The sequence below is a fragment of the Manacus candei genome, unplaced genomic scaffold, assembly GCF_025592945.1.
Source record: "Manacus candei isolate 608988 ecotype Guabito, Panama unplaced genomic scaffold, ASM2559294v1 h1tg000028l, whole genome shotgun sequence".
NCBI classification, from domain to species: Eukaryota; Metazoa; Chordata; class Aves; order Passeriformes; family Pipridae; genus Manacus; species Manacus candei.
Window position 1 is genome coordinate 20,286,323 of NW_026138076.1, and position 27,254 is coordinate 20,313,576.

At 39.8% G+C, this 27,254-nt stretch overlaps 1 protein-coding gene across 2 annotated transcripts in view; it reads right to left on the minus strand.

The window, feature by feature from the left end:
* Window positions 1-27,254, minus strand: part of GALNTL6 (polypeptide N-acetylgalactosaminyltransferase like 6) — a 462,483-nt gene that overhangs the window by 17,212 nt on the left and 418,017 nt on the right. For both annotated transcript variants that reach the window (XM_051790183.1, XM_051790181.1), the window contains 3 exons: window positions 25,859-25,966; window positions 11,587-11,808; window positions 4,480-4,596 (listed from right to left, as the gene is read on the minus strand). In XM_051790183.1, coding sequence (XP_051646143.1) covers window positions 4,480-4,596; window positions 11,587-11,808; window positions 25,859-25,966 — 447 coding nt within the window. The remainder of the gene's footprint in view (window positions 1-4,479; window positions 4,597-11,586; window positions 11,809-25,858; window positions 25,967-27,254) is intronic.

Here is a 27,254-nt window from a genome sequence, read left to right on the forward strand (position 1 = left end):
TTCTGCGATATTCTCACTCTCATCACTACAGTTAGAGAGAGATCCTATTGCAGGACCATCCTCATCTTTCATAGTGAGTAGCTCTCCAAATTTCTCATTCTGTACAGGACTGGTGAGCTGAGGGGCCAATTCTTGCTGCTCTCTGGACCTTGGCTTGAGGACTACTACCCACTGAATGCATCAGTACACATGAAAGAGCATGAGCTAGCCTTTAAATCAGATCATTCTGATCTAGATTATACCTTTGCTCTTTCCACTCCTGTGTGGTTTCTGAAGGCTATCAGGGCTGTGTCCTGTTTGCAAGTCAAGACATGGTAACACAATGGTGTTTTTTATTCCCTTCCACCGAAAACCAGGATCTGTGCATACTAGATCTCAATATTTAGACTAGGACAGATTCTTTTTCCTTCTTCTTTAGCCTTCTGTTTTTTAAAACAGTTTTATTTTTAAATAAACAAGTATGTCTTCCTCCTAGTGATACTATTATAAAACCAACCTTGTTAGGGACAGGAACTCAGTTTTAGGACTAAGAGAGAGAAGAGAAAAAAATGAGCAGAAAAAAAGTTATACTTCTCTATACACCCAATTGATATTAAGATGTTGCAATTACAGACAAAATATGAAGGCCTACAGTCCTTCCAATCTCATAAATCTAAGCTATCCTACTTTAAACAGCAATTTTTCTCTAGTTAACACTGAATCTGGCCAATATAAATATTATCTCTCCACTGCATAATGTGCAACAATGCTACATGTTATTAGCTGGAGCCCTGAGTATATAACGCTCTGCTTTGCCACCACTTGTCACTTTGGATTTTGTTGTTCCTTTGTTAGGAACCAACTGTGTCAGATTTTACAATAAATGGCTGAACCCTTTTGTACTCTTTTTGTACTTCATTCATTTCTGACTGCTTGTTGATTTGAAACAAGGCTGCACCTAAATTCCCAGGCACATTATTAACAAACAGCAGGTTGATTCTTCACCTGCAACACACAGGGCTGCTGTTAACTGCTCCCTGCTGGACCCAAGAAACCCTGTGTCCTGGCTCAGTGGATGCTCATTCTCCTCCTTTGCCTTCTCTCATATCAGAGTCTGTAAAACACGGCACTATCCTCTGCATTTGCAATCAAGCAACCTTTTGGCCCTTATGCTTTGCCTTTTCATGTAGCCTAGCCCTGTCATGCAGTAACTGGGGAAAATACAGCTTTCCAGCTTCACTTATAATTGGCACAGGGCCTGAAGAATGATTGCCTGATACAGCCACTGGCTTGGGACTGTCTATAGGACAAAAGCCCTTTTGATACCATTAATACTTTCCAGCCTGACAACATTGCTCAATTACTCGCTGTCTGGCCGGGGTCTGTCAGCTGGCATTGTGCTCTGACTATGGCATTAGACTTGAGAGGACAACATGTACCCTGTGCAAAGATGAAACATCATGTTTCAGACTGGACTCTGACTTGAATTATACCTTCAAGCAGAAAAGAAAGAGCTAGGCAGGCTCCATGGCTACTTGCTGTGCCATGTTAGAGATGGTGCCTGTCCATCTATTCCCTGGCAAGGCTGGGGACTTGATAGGACACAGTGATGCCTGTCATCTTCCTTTGCTATTGGCTATCAGCCCAGCAGAGCCCCAGTTTTCCCTGAAGCCAGAAGTTAGCTCTGGAAAGACAGAGGTGGAAGAACACAGTGCCCTGACATCCTTCTGCCCCTTTTCTTCCTCTCTGGTTCTTAATTTTGGGAAAGCTTCTAGGAACCACAGTGACATTCACCCTCGCTTTCCACCCATCTCATGTTCACCAGAAAGCCTGTAAGAGCCCCACAAACCTTTTGACTGCTGTTTGCCCAGCCTGTTTGTATAGCCCTAGGGTGGAAGGTTGTCTTCCTCTCCTTGGGTCTGCCAAATGGCTGCACCCCCCAGCACAGTGGCTGAGACTATTAGCTTTTAATTCCTGCCCTGGTAACATGACATGAACCAAGTGGCACAAAGGATCATCTCTGTGCAGCAGCAGCACTGACACCTGCTGCACTGGTCACATCAAGCTACTAGAGTTTACCACTGAATTCCATGGAAATTTATACCAGAAGTTACAAGTCCAGTTCAGTGTCAATTCATGCTATTTGAAATATGATAATATAATACTCGATATTTTCATTAATACTGTTAGTTTCTACACGCATATGCAGAACTCATGTAGGCAACAAACTCCAGAAGGGTGAAAGAGAAGATCTCTCAGGTTGGTCAGGTGTTTGGCAGCTATCCCCACTCTCTAACAAAGATAATCTTCACAGCTTGTTGTGGTGCAAGTGGAAGATCACATTCCTTCTCCTCAGTGGATGTTTCATTAGACCATGGTCTTACATCACCGCTAACAGGATGGGAATTGGGATTGAGTATGGAGAACCACTCAAGAAACGCCCACCACAATATACCAATCTAAAACACACTTTTGAGGGAATTTTTTCACTTGCAACAACTGTCACCTGCACAAACACAGATTTTGACACAACACCCTCCCCTCCCCGCGGCAAACGAGAGGAATCAAGAGCGAAAGGATGGCTTTGGGCGTGGGACGCGCACCCGCCGCCGGGTCCCTGAGCGGCCGGGGGGACGCGCCTTGTGCTGGCCAGTGCTGCCCCCTGCCGGCCGCCCGCCGCAGCGCGCCCGCCGCCCCGCCCGAGCACCGAACGGGACGGGATGGTTGGCACGGGAATCGGCACCGAACGGGACGGGATGGTTGGCACGGGAATCGGCACCGAACGGGACGGCCCGGGAATCGGCACCGAACCGGCCGGCACGGCCGGCCCGGGGCTCGGCACACCTCCCCTGGGACACTGCACCGCCGCATGGGAGCAGCGCTCCCGGGCAGTCCTGTCCATGCCCTCCGGCAGTGCGAGGGGATGCGCTGTTCCCCATCAACCCGTTAGAAACGAGTTGTGCTGTCCCTGGGGCACAAGTCGAGCACCGAAGGGCTTGAGGCTTCTTGCCTCTGGTTCTGGAATCTGAGGAGCTGGCTGGTTGAATTCCCTTCGTGCTAGCTTTGTCTTATTGATTCTGATGAGGTCATTTTTCGTTCTTAATATAGAATGAGACCATATCCAGTCTGATCCCAAATGTCTCTGCACTGGAGTACGCTGTAACACGGATTCCTCCCTAGCATCCTTCTCCCTTTGTGTCCCTTCCCCTTCACCCAAGCTCTTACTCTTTCAAAGGATATTTCAAGTTTCCCATTTCTCTGCTAACTTTTTTCCTTGTCTCACCCTTTCATCCAATTTTCTTCCCTCCTTTCTCATCTCTGGCAGCCTCAGGACTCCCTCCCTCCCTTCCTGAGGAGGGTTTGGAACTTCTTACGTTCGCAGATTTTAAAGCTGGAGAACACTGAGATGGTCTAGTCTGGGCCATACAACTTCCTTCCATTAACTGCTTGAATTACTGGATGTCTTTCATAAAAAAACGAGGATTATATTTATCTAGTCTTAGCATTCTATCCCTGTGCAGTATCTTTGGTAGCTATCTGAAGAAGTCTTCTTTCAGCAACTTCCTTTTTTGCCATGTTGGCACTTACCTAAATTGCGATAATCCTTCAGATTCTCAGCTTCATGCACCTCTCCCCCTGCATTTCTCAGTACTCTCAGAGAATGGTTTCTTGACCTAAGCACTTCAAATACCCCTCAGAACTCCTCTCTCCTGAGCTTTTAAGTTTTTACAAAGTGCCATGTATGACTGCCAGGTCAATTTTTCTCTTCAGCATTGGAAATTTTTTTCTAATATGGGACCTTTCGCTGTGAAAGGCACGCTCACTAAAATTGCTAATAAATGGTTAGGTTGTACTTTCCATCTAGATTGTCTTTGCTCACATTGGCCAGACCCATGGCCTGTGGGTCTTTTCCTATGGCACTCACAGTGAGTACAAATCAGAGCTCTTTTCCTACGTATTTTTGAGAGCTAATATTTTTCTACCTAACCAACCTAGATAAGAGCTTTTTTGAGTCTTTATAATTCCTTGTCTTTCTGAAACGCTTTTCCCCTTGCTTTTCCCCATTTACCTCGCTTATACCTCATATTTATTTAAAATAGAACCACTTATTGAGCTTATTGAGATGAAAGAATAAAAGTAGACAAAAACTAGAGCTTTACAAGCCCAGGTACTATATTTAAAATACTTTCAGGTAACTGAACCAAAATCTACATGTTTCATTACACATTGAGGGAGAATGGGGTATCAAAAAGCTCTTTGGGCATTGTAATTCCTTTTGGAAATGAAGAGTAATATACAGCTTAGATGGCAGCTGGAATTTCTGAGGTTTTGTTAAGGAGTACTTTGTAAAAGCCATTAAAGCCATTAAGGTCAGTAACAACGCACAAATTATTTCTACACTCTGTTTTGCCTTAGGAAAGGGAGAAGCCCCCAGAGAAATGTTTAAAAACTGGAAAAAGGAAGCAACAATTTTACCCTGATTTTCTGCTGTTAAAATACCTGTTCATGTGACCACGTTCGTTCTGAGCCATCCTTCACACAGATGTCTAGCCTCAGCTCAGTCCCTGTGGCTCCATGTTTACTGTCCACACAGAGGTTGGCTGCCACGTTTCGAATCTGCAAAACCAAGCAGCAACATTTCACATTATATCGGGCTGCAGAATAGAGCTTCCAACATTAGGGGGTTAGGAGTTTAACTCTGAAGGGCTTGAGACTCACTGTTAATTATGTAAAACTGGTAGGAGTTATTTTTACAGGATAGAAAGCCATGTTCTGGAATGCTCTTTTAAGGAGCAGCTTCAGAAGCAGCCAAGTTTGAAATATGCTGCTTAACAAATGAAAGGTAGGTCTTAAGAAATGTGCTCATGCAAAGAAACTAAGAGAAAAAAAGTCTGAGTAGTTTAAAGCTTGGTCTGACTGCTTCTTCCATCCTACAAGAGCAAGAGAGATCAGCTGCAGAAGGAACTGATTTCTGTATGAGTCTCTCCCAGCCTTTGGAGCAGTACGCATTAAAAACTCAGGCACACCCTCTTCCAGTCCTTGCTCTTACTTTGACACAATAACACCATTGCAGATAAGGTCACTTAGTGCCTGAAGTGCATAAAATTAAAAAGTACTTAACAAATCTTTACTGGAACTTATGCTTACCCATGGAGGTTCCTTCTGCATGCCTGCTTCAAACACTACAGTGTAACTTACTCTTAAAAGGAAAATCTCATTCTTGAGACTGAAGCAACTGAGTAACAATTAATCTGTGACTATCAATCATACCAGTTATGTACCACTGCTGCCATGTATATTTTCTTTGAAACACTGGTTTGAAAAGGAGTAGGTTGCCCACTGCCACCAAAAAGAGGCAGAATCCTTGATTTATTTTGCAAATACATGGACATTTCTCTGAGTACCTTAGTCGATCTAGTTCAAAATCCTTTACACACCTCCATAATGAAAAGGATTTCTTAAAAAAACTTACCCTGTCAATGAGATAAACAGAGATTGAGTAATCAAAGTGCACGTACAAGCATGGACACATGCACAAATTCCATAAATAAAGCAGGTGCATATTTTGACATTCTGGATGCTACTTTGATTCTTATTTTAAAAAAAGCTAGATGCTGAATGGAGATACAGTTGAGTTAGCATTTGTGGTTTTTTCATGAAAAATACTTTAAAGTCACTATTGTTGCCATAATATGCTAGACAAATGTAAATATTGTCACTGCATACCTCATTCACATCCAAAGGACGGAAAACTTGTCAGCATAGCACAAAACATTGCAAGGAGGAGAAATCCTCATGCATACAAGACACAGGCCAGAGTTACTCTGCTCTTTTTCTGACTCTGGAGGAGTGGCATAGAGTCTATTCACCATGATCAAGAAAGATTTAGACAGATGGGAAATCAACAAGTAGTGGAAAAAATGTAAAACCCGTCACCTTCAGGAAAGGTTTTAAAAGCTGCATTTGTTTAGCCTAGAAAAGAGCAGACTGGGGAAAGATGGAGGAGCATCAGTTTGAGCAACTGACTACAAGGACCTTTGATCCTTCACCAGAGCTCAGAGAAGCATTCTTCTAAAAGTTGGATAAACCCAGTTCTAGGATATTTTTTCTTTTTTTAATACAATAAAAATTGCTAAAGATGAGGCAAAACACTAGCAGTTCATACACACGACCAGATCCAGAAACCTGGCACTGAGAAGCCCCACGGTAAAAAAGATGAAAGGTAATTAGTTCTCAACAACCCTGCCTTCTTTTTCATATCAGAAAAAGAGGCAGGAAAGAATAATGAGTGGCACGGATTTTAATATAATATTTTTAAGGTTTCATGTGAAATACCTACTCCGAGTAAAATTTTTTTTGAGAATGTTCAATAATTTCTGAATGCACTTAAATTTCCATTGTAGAGATAAAGATCTCTGGTCTAATAGAAAATAAAATGATACATCAGGTCTATTCTTAGAGCAAACAAGTTAATTAAAATGGAGCTGCTAACAATTGCCATTAGTAATTGAGGTATATTTATGTGATTCAGAATTTAAAATGACGGTGAATACACTCCATGTCCAGTGAATACTTATTGGATTAAAGGGCTTTCATAATTTTGTTTTGATGGCATCACTCCATCCCATTCTCAGTCATTTGGACTGTGCAGGAAATGTGTTCAGTCCATTTCTGGAAAAGGCTTGAGCTAAAGCTACATTTAGTTCCTTCACTGCTGGAATCCATCTCACGTTCTTTATTTCCTCTCCTCTTCCCTCTGCTCCTGAAAGGTTTGCTTGAGTTAGTTTTTCCTCTGGTTTGTTGCAGCTCATCCTTTTTATGTTTCATCCTTTCAGCTGCAGAGGGGTCGCTGTTTGTTTTTTGGTTTTTTTTTGTAACACAGGCATTTCAGTCAAGTCTGTGCTTTTGTTCTCTGGTGCTTCTGTGTGGCCTTGGCAGTTGCTAGAAACTGAACGGAGCGATCAAGTCAGAGCCAGAGCCACAGGGAACATTCTGCCAAGCATCAGCACCACACAGCCTGCAAATCCCCTGAGATGTTTCCATGAACAAAGGAAGGAAAGCAGAAGCTCAGATGCTTTTTTCTTATGTATACACCAATATGCATTGAAAGTGCCTTGTTTCCAGTCACACAGTACAATGGATTAAGGGTTTTTGAGGTTATGAGTTACAACTAGCAAACAAATAGCTAGTGATCCTAATACTTACATTTCCAACATTCATATTTGTGCAATTGTAGAGGCTGGGGATGAACAGGAGACAGATTTTATCAGCCATGCAGGTAGGGCATTGAGTTGCTACATAAAAAACTGATTTGCTTAACCTTAAATGCCATCATTTGTACACACAGATAAATGTACAAGAAAAGCATGCTTTTGAGGACCCTGTATGGACTAACAGGAACAGATAGTGGTGATATTAAAGGCTGTTTCCGAATTAAACACATTCTGAAAAAAGCACAGGACACTATCTGTAAGTCCTTATACATATTTTGTTCTTGAAATGGCATCCTAACTCACTTTGGGACATAGATATTAAGACCATGGGCACTGTAGTCCTTACAGAGAACAGATGAGGGGTAGAAGCAGAGAGAACACAGCTTCCCAGGACCCGGCAGTTATACTGACCAATATTCTTTGATAATTCTAAAACTCTACAACTTTGTTCACAGGCAAATGAGTTCCTTCAACACTTGCTGTTGAGGTAGTAGGTGATGTCCTGGCTCTGCCTGCACCAGAGACAGGCTATCACCCAGATACACTTCAGCCTTCCTGGGGAAAAGGAGGGGTGAGCTGGACAGGGAGAGGAAAGTCCAGGGGTTCTGGAAGCTACCCTGCATGCTCATCATAACATGAAACTGTCTGTGCCAAAAGCAAAAAGTGGGAAAGTGTAGCAACCTAAAGACAACTCTGTGTTCAGTATGGTAATCTGTGAATGATGAGTGTGGAGATGGGGTTGGGACAATCCCTAGGGTGCTCTAATACAGCAACAAGAGAGGTACCTTGATGGTATCAGTTTATATAATACTTTCCATTTAAGAGATTTAATCCCTTAAATAAGAAAGTGGCTGTGGTTCTTAGAAGATATTATCAGTGTTCATTTATGTTGCTTATTTTTTGTTTGAGCAGCTCTTGGAGCCAGTTTTAATGCACTGCTTACATTCTCAGACAACCCTAGGGCCATCAGCATCAATGGATCAAGCATGGAAGAATGAGCCCTTTCTCTTGTCAACTGATACATAGTAATGTTAGAGTATTTATCCTTTGTGTTAGCCATAAAAAAGGAAAAGTCAAAGGTAAAGGAAGCCAAGCACTGCCAAAGACCTCACTGAAGAAACAGTGGACTCTTATTCAGTGCGACACTGATCTTGATGAAAGAATTTGAACAGTCCAGCTGTGCAGCACCCGATCTGTGCAGGGTGGGGTTATATCGCTTTTGTACAACAGATGTGTGACACTCGGTGGGCTGAGATTGACTCATTAAGGGTATGAGGATGACATACTTTAAAAAAAAGAAAATAATAAAAAGAGAAGTTAGTGAGTTCTTAGGCTTTCATCTTTTTTCAAATGTGCTACTTGACTTAACTTCATAGGGGACATTTTCATGTCAGTGCTGTAAAATTGTTCTGTAAAATCCATGAGCTTGGGACTAAGAAAGGAGTACCTTCAGGTCCTATAGCTTAGCACTGCTGCAGTGACTGAGACACTTCCTCATTAAATCACTGAATAATAAGTTTATGTAACAGTAAATGAAACCAAGTTTAAATAACTCCCTTTTGACTGAGTAAAACAAAGAAAAATATTTCATATCACTTTGATTATAGGACTCATGAAATCTAAAATAAATGACAATGTCTGAGATTATATGATTGATTTACTGTAAAATGTGTTTTTAAAGACATTGAAAGCTGTGATATCTGCACAATATATTCATGCTGGATCTCAGGTTGTACATCCATTAGTACTTCCTACAGTTGGTGTTTAATTCTCACCTATTGTTTCAACTTCATTAGGATTTCAAATACACAGTAAATTCTGTCTTAGAAAGAGAATGGGATGGGTATTATTGTTTTTCAATTGGTAGCACACTTCCCAATATATTCAAAAGGATAAGAACAAAACGTAATTGAAAACTTTTCTTTTTTCCACTGTGGAAAAGAGTACAGTTACCTCACTCAAACACAGAACTGATAGCCTCACTAACCTTAATCTGTCTGGATTCACTGTTACATTGCTTCACTGCACATATCTCAGATGTTACAAGGCAGAGCAGAGTATCAAGGGAACCTACACCCTGCCAGCTACAAAGGACAAAAGGCACAAACACACAGAAGAGATAAGGCCATGACAAGAGTAGCAAGAAAGATTGCTTTTTTTTTCCAAATGTCCTTCTTTTCCATTATAAACAGATTTTGTCAAGAAATGTATGAGTCAGATTTTAAACAAATGCATTTGCAAAAAAAGAGGAGTGGAGCAGAGGCTGTCTATGAGACTGTCTGCTTTCACACCACATGCTTTTACTAGCTAAATATCAAAATACTGGAGCCAAAATTGTCTGAGTACCTCATTGTTTACCCTTTCTCAGACTGGCAGATATAACATATTTCCAAATGGAAGCAGAGAGGGTACTAAATGACAGTCAGTCTTGGCACAGACTTTTGCTGTGTATAATCAGCAAGTTTTCTAGAGCTGCTTGACTCTTACAAAGCAGTAACATTACAGTCTGTTTCCCTCTTTCAGCTTCTGACAGCCATTAACCTTCAAGTTTTTTCAAGTTCCTTGCAAGTGCCAACAAATTAATTAAAACTGCACAGGAATGTGACAGTCTCAGGAGAAAACAGAGCAGTAGGGTTGAAACTTGTCTTATTGTTGTTTTATAGAAAGCACATTTTAGAGGAAAAAGAGTCTTTGGTCTTCACATCCTTCCTAAGAACTTAATAAGCGCTTTTAAAGTACAGATTTGATATCACTGCTACGAACTTTGATTTACTTTTAAAAATACTTGTTCTTATGCAAAGATTATATTAATATTGCTGTGAAAATAATGAATATCTGAATCACAATTTCCTCCTCTCTTGACTGAGTTAAGGATTGCCACATTTCATGATGATGGTCCTCTAAGGACACATGTGGAAGATGGTAAAGGAAGATCACAGTAGCAGTCACAGCAACCTGATCCCACCTGACTTCTACTGATAAACTCTTTACTTCCTAGCACACATTAAACTCACAAAGTGTGGACAGCAGCATCAAAGATAGAAGAAACTTTAACAACAAAGGAATTCATTACTGCCAAGAAGTAGCAAACAGTTAGACACATATAAATTGAAGTTCTTTTGAACATCTGTAACTGATAGCTTATAAAGAAAAATTAAGGACTGCTACTATCACAGAAAGTTATTTTAAAAATCTCACTATTAGGTAATTTGCTTTTTTAAAAGGAAGTTATAGAGAATAGTAGAAGCATTTAGGAGTCTATGGTCCAGTCTTAACCACTGGGAATGCAGGGGTGTGTCTGGTCTTACCAAATGTTTTAGTCAAAACTTCAACTTCATCCTTTGGTTTACAATATGAATGATAATTGTCTGAGAGCCCTAAGAACATCTCCAGCAAAATCAGAGAAGGCTAGAGCTTGCAGTACAGATATTACTGTTTTAAAAAAGGTAGCACAATACACTGAAAGAGCAAAGTCTTCTTTATAGATCTTAATGATCTGAGAGGAAAAGAGCCCTCTGCATGCCACCTTCCCATGGCGTGAAGCCACTGTAGTTCCCGGGGGTAAAGGCCACAGCAATTTTTCAGTGAAGATAAGGAAATAATTTCCTGTCCCTGCATTCTTTGTGTTCTTATTTCTTCTGCACAAAACAAACTGTCAAAGCAAAGTGTGCTACAGCTCTGCTCTTCAGAGAGGTCTGAATGCAGAATATCTTTGATCACAGGTGGAGAGTTCCAGCCAGCTGTTTGCTCACCCCCTGCTCTGGAATGATGCTCAAATACTGGCCTCTCTTTAGTGGTCTCTCCCTCCCCTCATCCATCAAAGGAGAAACTGCATTTGTCTGCTACTGGTACTCAGTCATGACAGCACCTACAGAATGCAGACAACAGCTAAGCAAAATCAGTCTTTTTAAAAGAAAAGTATCCAGGCCTCACTTGTCACACTTGCACATGTGAGCAAAACAGAGTAAACCTAACTCCACCGGCATACAATTGTCCTTGTAAGGACAGGACGAGGTATATAGATAGATATGCAAAAAACCACGAGCATTGACTTTGGATCTGCTTTCTACTAAGGTGATTCTCTGAACCTAAAATCTTCCTCTGACATGCAATAATGGGTGTTACATACTCTTTTCCTCATTCTTGTCCTCACTGTGCATACATCTTATGCTCTGTAGACACAAAATTGTAATGAATTATAAAGGAGACAGTGATAGTTCTAAGACATGAGAGTTTTTCATTTTAATGGACAGCTCAGGGATTGTTCCAACCACTGTGAACTCCTATAATAACACTACTGATCACTGGCTTAAGTCTGAAGTAATAATCTTCATTTCCCACAATCTAAAATATTAGACTCATTTAAATTTGATCTAATTTGTGTATTCCTCACCTCGCCCCAGGCAGCAGGTGGAGGTTCCACAGGTGGGTAATATTTTGGGACGTCCCAAGCCACTGCAGCCATGAACCACTTGAAATCTTTACACTTCAGGTGCTTGCGCAGCTCCTTCTGGGCAGAGATATCACCAGTTGAGAGATGTCTGTACTCAGGCCGTCGCTGGTAAATGTACTCTGCAAACTCATCCATCCATGTCTCTGCCACACGCTTCAGGTTCTGTGCAGCAGAAAAAAACCAAACATTAATTTCTTCATGCTTTGAGTGAATGATATTCATAACAGGGAGAACTAAACAAAGCAAACCAAAAAATCAGTATTCCACACAACTTTTAAGCTTAGGCAGTCTAATTTCTCAGTCTTAAAACATGGAAAAGTACTCATATGCTATCTTTATTACATTATTGAGCAAACACAACAGAATAGTAGTACAAAGTACTCTGCTTTCCTGCTGACACTGTATGATACAGGCTTATATCTGTTGAATATCATATTTTCCTTCATATTCTTCATGCATATTCTTCACATTGGTTTTTGACTAATGATGGATGTTGAACAGAAATTTTCTTTCAGTTGCTCACATTGGTACCTGTTTTTTTTCCCTGTCAGTTCAGGACCTGCTAGCGTGCAAGAATGGTTCAAATTATTCCTTCTGAAGTATTTCACTTTGCATTTGAAAGGCACCTGAATTTTAATCTGTCATCATACTTCTCAAACACCTAGCACTTCCTACCTAAATTTTAGGGACCAGGTCTTACATGTGCATGTGGGGGGACCTGCCCCATCTCACAGCTGTTTTTGCACAACTCCTGGACTGGAAGCTTTGCTGTGTCACCGTGCTAGTAAGTCTGTGCAAAGGCATAGCACATAACCCTGAAGGGGAGCTGACCTGAAGCAAAACACCTTGTGGGATAGATATGACAACTTTTGGCTTTCTGTGCTCATTCTATGAACATATCTAAGGCTATTCAGGTTCCATGAAACCCAGCTCTGGCCTGTATTCCACAAAGTTTATTTTTGTTGGCATTTCATAGGGAACAGAATTACTTATTTTGTTGCATAAGAATGTATTCAAATTATAACTAATTAAATTACCTGACTCAAATTATAAAATAAAACAAATATAATTGTAAGGAAAAATTCTGGATATATTTTATTGTTATTTACCATCAAGGAGTCTAAATAGGCTGGGGGCAAATTTTTCTGTATTTTTGTTTGTTTTTAAAATTCCTCCTGCAACCCAATCCACATAAATTTATATGCAGATGTTGTAGTGGAACACAGGCTTAGTCTATTTTGTATTGCCACAGCTGCCCAATAACCTTTTATCCCACTAACAAAGCAAAATCTCACTGGAAAACATCAAGACACTAGGGTGTTCTTATTGCTTTGTTTGTAAAAACAAGATAATCAAGTTTTATAATATTCTTTTTATAGAACACTAACTGCAAAATGCTGAGATTCACTCTGTAATAAGCTGGAGGACAACATACATCTGATTATTATCAACATAAGGTAATGTTTCTTTTCAGAACATTCTTTGCATCTAAGTAAGTCTGATTCATACTCTGACTTGCTTTCAAGATTCATTTGAAAGTTCCTTTCCTGAATTTTATTAATCCACATAAACTAAATGCCTCTGAACTAATAATGCTTATCTGAATACAAAGACAGCAAGATACAGAACAAAAGAAGTACTTTTAGCTGACACTGCAAGATAAGTTTCTATGTGCTTTCTCTTCATGAAGCAAATATGTTGAAACCTGCAGGGACAAAGCAAGTAACATTAAAGTAGTATGAGAATTCACAACACTCATATTCCTATTCAAAAATGGCTTGTGTCCCACATAAGGTTGACTTTTATTGAAATTTCATGAAAACCTAAATAACTTCACAAGAAATTAAAATTCAAGAATACAGGAACTGGGTACAACAAAGGAAACCAGAACAAATTCAAGAACAACATCTAAATGACAATCTCACCTTTCTGGAAGAAAACACAGAAATCTCCTGACAAGTAAAAATACTGTGTGATGAGATTTTGCAGGTGAGGCAAAAATATGATTAAGAATGTTAAACAAGAAGCCAAAATAATGCAAATATGTGTATTTTCTAGCATATCTTTCACTGTAATGCCTTGCACTTCTTTTGCTACAATGCAAATGCAGTTTAAAACTGTTCTAGAAATTACTTTTTGCAAACACTTTATCTGATAGGCTATTTTCATATTTAAAAACATACTGTAAAGAGAGCCATACAGTAAAAGTACAGTAAAAAACCCCTTCTCTTAGGAAAGAAAAATTCAAGGTAACTCTTGCAGCAAATTGCCTCACCAATATTAAGAATAGTCTCTGATAGTGTTTCTTCTTTAGTTATTTGGCTGCAGTGAAAGAACTGCATTTTGCTTTAGATGATTGCAACTGATAAAACAAAAATCTTGATATTATAGCTGGTCAATAACTGAAAATTCTCATTCACCAGTCAAAAACTCTTTGTTTTCCAATAAGACATTTGTCACCGCTTTGGGACCCACCAAAACACAACTCCCCAAGTATTAGGTAGTACACTTTACACAAATCTATTTAAAACTTTGTTTCTCAGTTCTTCCAGGACTATTCCATTGTATGCTAAAAATTGCCTGTAATGAACTTGTATATTATTCTTAGTACGTTTATATATTGCTGTCATAAGCCAAACTCTTATGAGGCAGCCCTTTGAATTTCAATAGTTTCCTTTTTAAAAATACAAGTGCTTGATTTGCTAGGTCTAAATCTCCAGACTGTTTATGACTATGACTGCAAGGAACTCTGTTCCAGAATAGTGGGAAGCTCTTTCTAAAGATGCCAGTTACTAGGAAGCAAGCACTCAGCATCCAAACAATTTAAAGATGTTTGTTCACCTCAGTGTGAGGAACTAGACTCTTTTAATTGCCTTAAAACATTGCTACTGGAGCGAGCTGTGCAAGCCACCTGCCAGGGGATTGAAGATACTGCTGAAGGGAGGAGGTCATAGCCCACAAGCTGTTAGATTTGTGAGGCCCTAGGGGCAAAGTCTTGGGTGTGTGATGCTTTTTAGGTGTGTGCGATGTTTATCTAAAGAAGATCAGTGGCACTCTCCGGGTGTGTGATGTTTATCTCCTGTGGGCCAGGCTGTGTCAAAGGAGGCCCCTATGTGCACATCCACGACTACCCTGGAGAAGACCTCTTAGCACCCCCTCCCCAAACCTAAATGACTGCAAAAACCAGAGCTTCCAGACTCTGCAAAAGTGGTTTCCCCCCTCCCTCCATAGGATGGCACCAGGGGGCTTTCTGAAGGTATATAAACCCATCGAATGTTTCACGGGCTTCTCTCCCCCACCACTCCCCAATGGACCAAGACACCAGGGACAACAAACACCAAGTTCATTGAAGACTTCTACCTGGTGACTATGAATCTTTATTCTTTTCTCTCTCTCTTTTTCTTTCTTTTTCCTTACACATTTTTCTTGGGTGGCTATACTACAACCAAAATGGTTAAATATCTGTTTTACTCTGCCATACCCTTATTCTTTATATTGCCATGTTACTATAGATAATAACAATCAAAACAGCTACATACCTGTCTTCCTTTGCAACCAAATTGTTCTAAAATAAATCCTATATATCTGCAAACACTGATCATCTAGTATTGTTTTACTTTAAATCACTCCAAGGGATTTAATAATAAAACAGAAGTTACTCCTGCCTGGTAGGGTGGGTCATAACACTCAGTTAGCATGGGTTTCCTATCCTTATTACCACTATGCAAACTCAGTAACCATCACGCTTTCTTATAACATAAACATGTCCAGACTAGCAGTAAAACTTCAAATTGCAGTTACTCCCCATGAATTGAATAAAGTCAGGAAGACTTGCTGTTCTGAAAGTTGGTCTGGTGTAACCTTGCACAAAAAAGGTAAACATAATTTACATTCCTATCCAGAATGCACTAACCCTGCATGTCCCTGGAGCAAAATCGCAGGCTGTGCAAGATGAGATGGGTGAACTCGTGTAAGCTGAAAATGCCCATTTTGTGGCTGTTTAGAAGCATGATAAATTGCCCTATGTGAAGAACCTCTTAGGATCATAACTTTTCTCTGGAAATTATGGCAGTGAGTTGCTGGGCTTTTACTCACCTTATCATAACAGAAAGGAGCACAAGTTTGAGGAGCACAACCAAAATGAGAGCCCTCATCTCTGAACAGTTTAAGGCCCACCAATCAAGTGACTTACTGTAAGGCAAGGATGTGATATCAAGTCCTTTACAAGTCTTCCAGAGCTGCCCTTCCCATAATCTGGGTGAATGTCTGATATAGTGGATGAAGAAAGGAGGATGGTCACTTCCTTCTTGCCTGAGCCCTAGGTGATGGATGTCAACATATTAAGCCCTACAAGTGGAAATGGTTTTGAATAGATACCCAATTTTGACAGACTCTACTTGTAAAACAGGTGCTAAGGAGTTTGATAGGATTTTACTGTGTGTGTGTGTATACTGCTGCAGAACTTACAAAGGAGTTTAAGAGTCTACCAGACAAAGCAGCATTTTGTGAACGTCTTCTAGCATCATTTAAGCACTCATCTCTTTTTCATCATCATGAGATAGTTAAGTCTCACAGTGAAACTAATCTACAAAGAATTTAGAACAAACAAATTAAGAGTTGTATTTGAATCTTCTTGATTTCTGTCTCCTGTTACTCTTCCTGCAATCTTCTAAAGAAAACTACTTTAAATGCTAGTTTTGCAAATGGCATTAAATATCTTTATCAAAATAAGAAGAATCAGCTGTGGCATATCTTTTTGCTACATCACTCTTGTTTGAATTAAGTCTGAACACTTCATGTAAATGCATGCAGAAAGGAAAAATGAAACATGGAATCATAGAGTCATTATACTGGAAATGACCTCAAAGAGCACCTCAAAGAGCAATCCAGCACTACCAAGTCCACCACTAAACCATGTCCCTAAGTGCATCATCTATATGTCTTTTAAATACCTCCAGGGATGGTGACTCAACCAGTTCTCTGGGCAGCCTGTTCCAATGCTTGACAACATGTTTCTACAGCAGAAAATGATGTAGCTTAGATTAATTGACAAATTCATTGCAAGGCTACAGATGTCCAGATTGGTTACTCTTAATAGGAAAAAAAAGGGGAAAAAAAGGCAATTAAATGAAGATCAATTAAATATTAATTAGTCACATGAATTGACACACAATATAAGGAAGTCATAGAGACTCTAGATGGACATCTGAGGAGTTTCTCAGAACCTATCCAAGAAGACCAATAATAATTCGTTCTCTGTTTTGTCATTTTCAGTGAAAAATTTCTATATGAGAATAAATAAGGCACAGTGATATTTCAGTAGATGCATGTTTCTATATGTAAGATTGTGGCAGCTGTCACCAAGAAGCTGTGAGATGAATACAACAGTAATGGCAACCACACTGAGTCATCAGCTGTCATCAGTTGCTCATTTACACATTCTTGATATAATTTTAATCACTCATAATTCTTTACCACTGTAAAGACATTTAGACAAGTTTTATTTAAGTTTGCATGAACTCACACACTTAAGACTGTGCCTTTGCTTTGTATTTTCATTCAACAGTTGTCTACAAGACAGTAAGTTACAATGTCACTGATACGTGTATGTAATCGTTCAACCTCAGCTGACATCTAAGCACTCACTCAGTCTCCCTCAAAGGAATGGGAGAGAGAATCAGAAGAGTAAAAGTGAGAAAACTCATGAGTTGAGATAAAGACAGTTTAATAGGGAAAGGAAAAGCTCTGCATACAAGCAAAGCAAAACAAGGAATTGATTCACCACTTCCCATGACCAGGTAGGTGTTCAGCGATTCCCAGGAAAGCCAGGGTCCATCACGTGTAATGGTTAGTTGGGAGGACAAAAACCATCCCTTCAAACGTCCCCCCTTCCTACTTCTTCCCCCAGCTTCATATACTGAGCCTGATGCCATATGATATGGAATATCCTTTTGGTGAGCGGGGATCAGCTGTCCTGGCCATGTCCCCTCCCAGCTTCCTGTGCACACCCAGGCTGCTTGCTGGTGGGGTGGGGTGAGGAGCAGAAAAGTCTTTGACACTGTGCAAGCACTGCTAAGCAGCAAGGAAGACATCTCTACACGGATAACAGTTTCCAGCACAAATCCAAAACACAGTCCCATACTAACTACTCTCCTGAAAATGAACTCTACCCCAGCCAAAGCCAGCACATTAGACTTTAATAAAGGAGTTTAAATCAACTTGATTAGAGAAAGTGAAATAAGGACTTCTGCACTTGAAAAAAAAGAAAATTTTTCATGGGTCATTTTGTTCAGTGAGTAAGGAAGATACATCTCTCTGATCAAATGACTGTCCCTTCTTTTTAAGTGTGTAAGATCACCTGTCAGTTTCAAGAGATGTGATATTACTCAAATAAACACAGTGAGAAGAAAGTAGACACAGGCTGAATGGAAAAGCAGAGTGAGGCAGGGACATGCCAAAGGACAGGTTCATAAATATTACCTCTAACCAAGGTTTAACTAGATTAGTCCCTAATATGGGAGGGGTAGTTCCACAGTTTGGAGCAGTGGCTGGTGAACTGGTTTGCAATGACAGCACTTATAAGAGAGCTACCTAGCTGTACTGCGAGCCAGCACACCTCCATCCTCTAGTTGCATCTTTTCCAATTTGTATTCTAGATGCAGCAGTTAGGCTAATATAAAAATATAATTCTTGTTCTTAGTTTCTCCAGATGTTCTAAAGTAGATCAGGTGTCACTAAAGGAGCACAATGGTTCTACTATTTGTTTCACTTCACCTGCATAACCTGTTTTTTCTTCTTTTGTGTCTATCTCACTGCATGAAACTGACCCTGATCCCAATGAACAGACTTTACTTTTGTCAATATTAACCTACTACAGGAACATTTGAATCCTGTAATGAGTTCCTGTTGTCCTGCATTTAATCTGAACATTTTCCAGGAAGTGGGATGTCACCAGCTGCTGTAGTCTTATGTGTCATGTTAGTCACTTCTCTCATCAGCCAGGACATCAAAAATCACTTACAATTACGCCAATCAAATATGAATCACCACAGCATGTCTGAGGCCCAACTGTATTTCAGTTGTGAAATACAAGATGGGATATGACTGCTTATTTGCTAAGAATAACATAACAATCTCAGCAACAACTGACATATTAATCTCTTTTCCTTTCTAGTAAAATTCCTGTGGGGTTATTTTCACTCCACCTACATCATCTTCCTAATATAAATGTCTTCTGTTTTTGTTTTGCGAAACACAGTGTTGTTGCTACTTCAAAATGGGTGCCCTGCTTACCTCTGGAAGCAGTTGTATTTAATTTGGCTGGAAATAATATAATACACAGTTTGTTTTACATAAAATGTATTTAAAAGTGCATTGGGATCCATCCAGCCAAGACAACTATACTTCATGCTCCTCTGGAATACTGGTAACATAATGTTACAATAAATCATCACAGAGGAGGAGAACAAAGTATGGCTGAAGGAACTCATCCAACAAGTATGGATTAATATGCCAGATGCAACAGGGTAAAAACTCCAGAGCGCTCACAGGGAGAAAAATGCTCCCCTCAATTTCATGCAAAGGTCTTTCCATCAGTGTCAGAATACAACCGTTTATCATTTCTGTGTATTTTTTCAGCGGAAAAACAATAAAACAGTTCCTGGACACTAATTACAGCCTTGTGATGTTCAGGACTCAATACCTAAGCTGTTCACATCATTTAACTCAATACCATTTCCCTTCTTACCTAACTCCCTTTTAACTTAGGCAGTGCTACTGTTTGTCAGTATTTCCCCATCTTGGGTATCTTATTTTTGGTCCTTTGCACTTAATTATGTCTATAACTTAACTGAGTTTCATTCCAGCAGTCATTTGTGTTTCTGTAAAAAAACCCCAAATCAACAACAAAATCCCTACTAAATAAAGAAATGTCTGCAGGCATAAAAGAAATGCTTCTGCAGGGAAGACAGTATTCTAACTAGGTGATGTATATAAATAAGTCTTCTAAGAATTAGCACAGCTGGCAGAGAAGCAAGAGAGTGTTTATTCTCAGCCTATAGTCTGCAAATACCTAGAACTGAAATTCCACAGATGTCATCTGAAAACATCCAAGATTTCATTCTCTCTATAAAGGTTTGCATTTCCACCACACACACAAATAATAATTTAAGATCTATGTGCTGGAAAAAAGGGAAAAAATACAAAACCCCCCAGTTCACTAACTAAAGGCTACACCTCTGGCTCACCTGAGGCCAGCCTGAGGGACTTGGAGGGCAGGGATGGTCCTGGTACTGGTGAAGACACTGCCTGACTCTAGCTCTGTGTCTGTGGGAAAGCTGTGGAAAACGGTGATGCTGTAAGAACATCTCTGCAAATTTTCTGGTTGCTGCCATGCTTGCTTTACAGACCCATACCCTGTGGGCACATACAGACCATAGTCCATCCCTGCAGCTAAGCCTGGAAGAGTTTAGGGGCTTGATGCCAAACAGATTCCTCTAGTCTTGTAACTTGGGTTTCACTTCACCTGCGGCCTACAGAACAAATTCTGAAAAGTAGCTACCACCACTTTGATGCTATTATTGTCCAAAAATGTCTAGTTGTCCATCTTCTTTGTGTTCCTTTTGGATAGCTGAGCTGTCTGTCCCATTGCATTTATTAATTTAAAAGTAAAACTTCTATTCAGACTAGAGAAAACATAAAAAAAAAGCACAAAAAATTGGTTTGATTTTTTGTTTTCAAGGACTAGATGATCACAGAATCACATAATGGGTAAGATTGGCAGGGACCACAGTGGTCATCAGGTCCAACCTCCCTCATGCAGGGTCATCCTAGAGCACATTGCACAGGTTCTTGTCCAGATGGTTCTTGAGTATCTCCAGCGAGGGAGATTCCACAACCTCTCTGGGTAATCTCTTCCAGTGCTCGGTCACCCACACAGTACAGAAATGCTTCCTCATATTCAGGTGGAACTTCCTGTACATCTGTTTCTGCCCATTGTTTCTCATCCTATTGCTTGGCACCACCTAGAAGAGCCTGGTCCATTCTCTTGACACCCTCCCTTCAGATACTGACAGACATTGATGAGGTCCCCTCTCAGTTGTCTCTTCTCAAGGCTGAGCAGGCCCAGCTCCCTCAGCCTTTCCTTGTAAGAGAGATGCTCTGGTCCCTTAATCATCTTTGTCACCCTCCACTGGACCTGCTCCAGAGCTCCATGTCTCTCTTGTACTGAGGAGCCCAGAACTGGACAAAGCACTGCAGGTGTGACCACTCCAGGGCTGAGTAGAGGGGCAGGATCACCCTCCTCTACCTGCTGGCAATGCTCTTCCAAATGGGTCCCAGGATACCATTGGCCTTTTTGGCCAAAAGGGCACTGCTGGCTCATGGACAGCTTGTTGTCCACCAGGACCCCCTTCTGCACAGTGCTGCTCACCAGTAGATCAGCCCCCAGCCTATACTGGTACCTGGGATTATTCCTCCCCAGGTGCAGGACCCTGCCTTTGCCTTTACTGAATTTCAGACAATTCTCTGCCCATCTCTCCAACGTGTTGAGGTCCCTCTGAAGGTCTGCACAGCCCTCTGGGGTTTTGGACGCTCCTCCCAGCTTTGTGTCGTCAGTGAAATTGCTGAGGAGGCATCTGCCCCTTCATCAAAGTCATTGACAAATAAGTTAAATAATATTGGGCATAGTACTGAAACTTGGGGGACACCACTAGTGACAGGCTTCCAAGTAGACCCTGTGTCACTGATTACAATCCTCTAGGATCTGCCATTCAGCCAGCATGCCATCCACCTCACTGTCCGCTCATCCAGTCCACACCTCCTGAGTTTGCCTTTGAGAATATTGTGAGAGACAGTGTTGAAAGCCTTGCTGGACTCAAGGATATTAATTTAAATATTTTCTTTGGTAAGTTCTTTGCTTGAGAACTTGGTTTAACTAATTTTAATGATGAATTTTTAAATCTCTTAAATGAAAAAGGTTAGAATGGAAACTTAGAAGCTTCACTGTGAATCACAGTTATGATATATTATATATGTGCTGTTGCAAGAAAGTGATACTTGCTTGATTCCGAAATAATTTGCTTGTCCCAAGTTGACGTTGCAGCTGCTTACTGTGACTGCTGAATCATAACTGACTTTTTGTTACAGTCCTTTGTGCTACAGAGGTGATTGCTAAAGTGCCAGCAGTGCTCTCTGAACTGCATGCCACACCTATCCATTTGCACTCCGGTCACGACAAAACATAGCCATTACCTAACTGATTCTCCTTGGTTCTTTAACCTGCCTGCAAACTGAATATAAAACGTTCATGGACCATTCTAAGAAACTCCAAAATACTGTTTGCAGCTGGAAAAAATCAAACCACACTAGTCACAGTATTAAGGGAAGCTCTGTCAAAAATGCAAATATGGTCAGAGCACCAGATGGTGTAGCTACAGTGATTTTTCTTTGAAGATCCCTTCTGAATCCACACAAAAAGGCTGAACAAATGGTTCAGGTAGGAGTCTGAAACCACTTTTATCAGCTGAATTCCTGAACCCAAACTCATGCAAGTTCCAATTTAGTGACACTGTGTAATGACAGAAATGTCGTTGTGCTTGTGCCTGTTAAGTCAGAGGACCACTGTGTTCTGGGATCCCACGTCCTGGCATGCAGGGAGGAATTCAGCTTAAGGTTAAGATTCACTATGGTGCTGGGCTAGCATTCAGCTTGAAATTCAGTGGGATTGCCCTTCCCTTCAGAAAGGCCTAATGTGCTAATGTTTTGTAATTAATGCTAAAATGCTGTGTAAAAAAATCTGCAAAAAAATTCTGTGGATATATTTTGAAACTGAGTTCATCTCTGCATATCCTACAGAAGAGTGAGATTTTATTGATGTATTTCTTATGGCCTTTAGAGAACCACAAATAGCAAAAAAACAACCAAAAAGCAAATAGGAAACTAAAGAAAACAAATAATAAACTGAGATACACATAAAAGAAAATGTAAATAATATTCTGAAGTCTAATTTCATAGGTAACTAGCTAAGAGAAAATGGCTTAGTTAGAATCGTTAAAAGGGAAGCAATAGTTAGAAATACCACAAAGCAACTAAAATAATCCAGTACAACAATTCACAAGTTTTTAGGACTTTGAAACTTGGAGGATTTGCTTTCTAAACATGCCTTTCCTAAAACAAACAGGTAAAATTAGTTATTAGTCACTGCAGTTTTGTGAAGAGGTTTGAAATGAATGAATAATTATGTGGTGCTTCCAGGTTATAAAGTGGAATCGATTTTGACATCTGTGTGTCTATTTATATTTCTTTATTTGCAATTGCATGTAAATGGAACATTGACTGCTTTTGGCAAGCAACAACATCCTAAGATATCTCCAGAAAAAAATATTCATATTTTTTTCTGCATTTGATTGTCAGAATCTGTTTTATAAATCTGCTATGCATGTTTACAGCTTGCTTTACTTTTGCTCTGCACCACCAAACAACTTCACTAACAGAGTGTTTCGTATGTGTACGCTTTTCAATTTATGGGGGGTGTTGCAGCAACAAATATGGATAACCTTTGCAGATCTTGAACAATAGATAAGAAGGACATAGAAAAAAGATGCCATGATACATAGTGTGTGGTACCCTAATGGTTATTTAGTGATGGGGAGGCAGAACAAAGTTTTTGACAGCTCTCTCATAAAGCATATGTGATCCTCATGCCAGGCCACAGCTCGCTAAAAAGATATCTAGGTTAGTCAAGTGTTACATAGCTAGCTGAAACTGTGTGTTGAAACTTGCTGCTAAAAGACAAAGACAGGTGAAATCCCAAGGGAAGGTAAAATGCTCACTTAAGGATTATTTGTTAAGGGCAAACATAAGCTGAAACAGCTTGAAAGGAAACCCATGGATGATTTGGCTATGTCTGAATTTGTGTAGAAGCTCTTCCTAATTCCAGTCTCCATATCCCTCATGCTGGTGTTGTAGGATAGGATGGGAAAATCTGTACATATTTAATGCAGAAGCTGTACAAGGGGAAATTCTCCCTTGATTAAAGAACGGCATTTGCAATCATTGATGCAATCACAGTGGGGCTTTCTAGGGCTTATTCCTGCATCTCCTGCATGCTCTTTTAAACAGCATGGAAAAGGATTAGTAAAAACCTTTGTGGAAAGTATTTAGTAGTGAAAAGTACTGCTTTTGGCAGTGGGGATAATACTTCCAGATATTCTTGAGTGTGTTACTCATTATATATTTGAACTAGAGGGAAGTTTTAGATAAAATACTCATAAGGTGTAGACAGCTGAAATATCCAGGCCGCTCCTGTGCATATTTCCCTAATATTATTTTGGCTAACAGCTCCATTTGGGGCATTTTATTTAGAACACAAATGGTATTTATCAAAGGGATTGACACACTGAAGATTAATCTGTCCTTGATTTTCTTTTGCTGCTTTGGATAAAAAAAAGACAATATTTTTAGGCTTAAAACTACACACAATTTGATGGTTCAGAGACAAAAGTCTCTGCCTTGTCTTCTTATTGAGACAGCCCCAAACATGAAAACATACAGATGCTCTTGTTCCCTAGGCAGCCTCAATACAATGTAAAGAATATTGTACTGGAAAGAAGCTGTGAATCTGAATTCAAAGTTTCTTTTAGTGATAAATTTACATAAATTTACTGAAGCATCATGTTTTGGACTGCCACAAGACAGAAAAAACTACCCATTATTTGAATGGGAAGGGTAAGACCCACCACTAGATCTTCCCCCACAAGACAGAGGGTGGTCAGTCTGCCTGGGCAGAGATATAATTTTTATAACTGGGAATGTTTTTCAGTAATATTTCATGAGTGATTTATTGAAATCAAGTAAAATAAATAGTACAGGGAGGCTGCAAACTGTGGCTACCCGATGGTTCTAAGCACTCACAGTGCCACTATGAAAGGCACTTAAGTGCTGAACCACACAAGATGCTAGAAGTCCAAATAGAAATTATTGCATTTTGCTCCTACAGGTAATGCATGAGACAGCATATTTTCTAATGAGATACTATGTGCTGTAATAAAAAAACCCCAGAGAATGAGGTTTGAATTTCTTATTTTGAGCTGTGTATGATTTTTGCAGGGGATACCATAAATAAAGCAGTTTAATTCAGGCAGTCCAAAAATCTGGATGGTGCAACTCAGTACACAAAGCTATACTGAGGGAAGATACTAATCTCACAATTTAGTCAATACAGTTTTTATCCCCACCATTAATCCCATTACTCAATTGTGTGATGCTCTTTTAAGGCAAATCCTTCTTTCTGTCTAGCCAGCTGTCAGGCAAGCAGCACAGGTGGTCTCCTTTTTCTGCTGCAGTTAGTACAGCAAGCCTTGTCCTGTGGTGCTGAAATCATGGATATCTCCCCCTTAAAGCAAGAAATTCATTCTTTTATTCATACCACATTTTCATTATTAAGAAAAAATATGATTCATAAAATATTACCCTATGGCAATATGCAGACTTTAATATTAATGCTATTTTATTAAAAAAAATTCCTCTAAAACAGAAAAGATTAAACTCAAGCATGAAAAAATACGAGTATCTGCCTGGAAGCTACATCTGTGCCCTTCATCTCCCATCTTTTGACATCCCATGAACATCTCCAGAAAGTTACAGAACATTTTCTCTTGAGCAAAAAGTCCCTCATGGATATGGATGTGTTCAGTAGTCTTTGAGAAATGTCTAGAGGTCTTGTAATTTCTCACTCTCACAGTTCCAAGCTGGCTGTATTCCACAATCAAGTTTTACACAATAATCAAACAGTCACTCAAATCATTGTTACTCAGTCCTTTTGCCTCAGAAAACATCCCTTCCATGAGATTCAGCCTGTTCTGCTGACTGATAAGAAAATGTGCATTCAAATGGGTCCTGCTTATAAAAACTATGACTGACAACACTCTGCAGTCTGAGAACTGCAAGCCTTAGGTTATTCCTAGGTTCTTTTGAATCAGCATGAAACGTCCTTCTGTGCTGAGACGTCCAACCCCATAATTTTAAGCTTCTATTTTATTCCTGGCAATCTTATCTCTGAAAGGCAGAATAACTGCAGTAATTGCACATCTCATTTCAGAAAAATAAAGAAACGTTCATTTTCCATTGTAATGGTTTACTGGAAACTGCTTCACAGGAAATGAAGAGACTGATGATAAATGAAATTGAAAACCAGCAACACCCAATTACTCACCCGTGCTAGGCTGGTTCCAGAAGGGACTTTATATGGGACATACTTCCTGTAGATATGTCCAACTCGAGAGCATGGAACATCATACATGCCACCTCCACACATCCACACCTGAAAAGGAGACAGAAAGCAAGTGAAAGAATGATTCCTGGAAAAAAATGAGGCAAAAAAAGGCATTTTAAGTAATGTGTATGTGAAAATGACACATCATTCTGTACTGACCCCTCCCACAGTCATGGTGGCCTTCTTGGCATGCTGGTAGGTGGGATGTGGTAACATGGCAGACTGTCCTAACCTGAATCTCACTGTAAAAAGCAGAGTATGTTCAAAATAAAATTATAAAACATACTTGGATTAGAATAGAATGGTTTGGGTTGGGTTGGAATGGTCTTTAAAGATCATCTAGTTCCAACCCAATCCAGTATCTAACAATGATCTTCCTGCAACACAATCAAGGCATTATTGCGTCTGTTGTTTAAAACCTACGAGATCAAAATTTTAAAAGAAGGCTATGTGATTAAAGCAAACCATCAATCAGAAGAAATATTTTTTTTCTGAAACACATAGCTTATATTTTGAGTAGTGAGTACAGAGCTCAAATATTAAGATGCTCTTCATTATATGAAGATGCTTTTCATTTTGTATAGAAAAGGGAACAAAAATCAATTTCCTTCTGATCTAATTTATGCAGGCAGAGAAAGAACATGCTACTACGTTTCATCATTAACACTTTAAAACCGAAAGAGACAGAACTATCTGGAGTACACAGGTCTGATGTTTCAGGTTTGAGCAACCAAAGCTCAGTCAAAACTGGTGGAGCTGTAAGCAAGTACTTCGCAGTCCTAAAAATCAAGCTGTATCCTGATGGGTAGCAAGTAGTGAATTTTTCACAATTCTTCACCTAGGATGCCTAGGCTTTATCAAGTGTATGTGATAGCAAGGTCATGTGCCATGTCAGAAGAACTATGGCAATCATGCTAACCAATGGAAATGATTTTCTATGCTCCAGCAATGCAGAGCTCTAACATGGCTATTAGATGACTTATGTAGCACCCTAACAACATTCATAACTTTATAAAGAAAATCAATTTGACTTTGCAAATCAGGGAAATGTAAAACAATAACCCCCCAAGCAGAACCTTTTAAGTATCCTAAAACCACACAACAAGAATTTGAAATTAATTCAGAATGAAAACATCAGTATTATAAAAATTGTTTCCTAATCCTGGATAACTAATTTTTTTCCCCTCACAAATTCAGAACAGAATGACTGTTATTCCACGTAAGAGACACTTGGTCTCAGCTTTCAGCCTTTCGACTGAAAACAAAAAATATCTCAATCCCCTCCCACCCAATTAAAACAATAATCAAACCAAAGCTGAGAAAGAGAGAGGGCTTT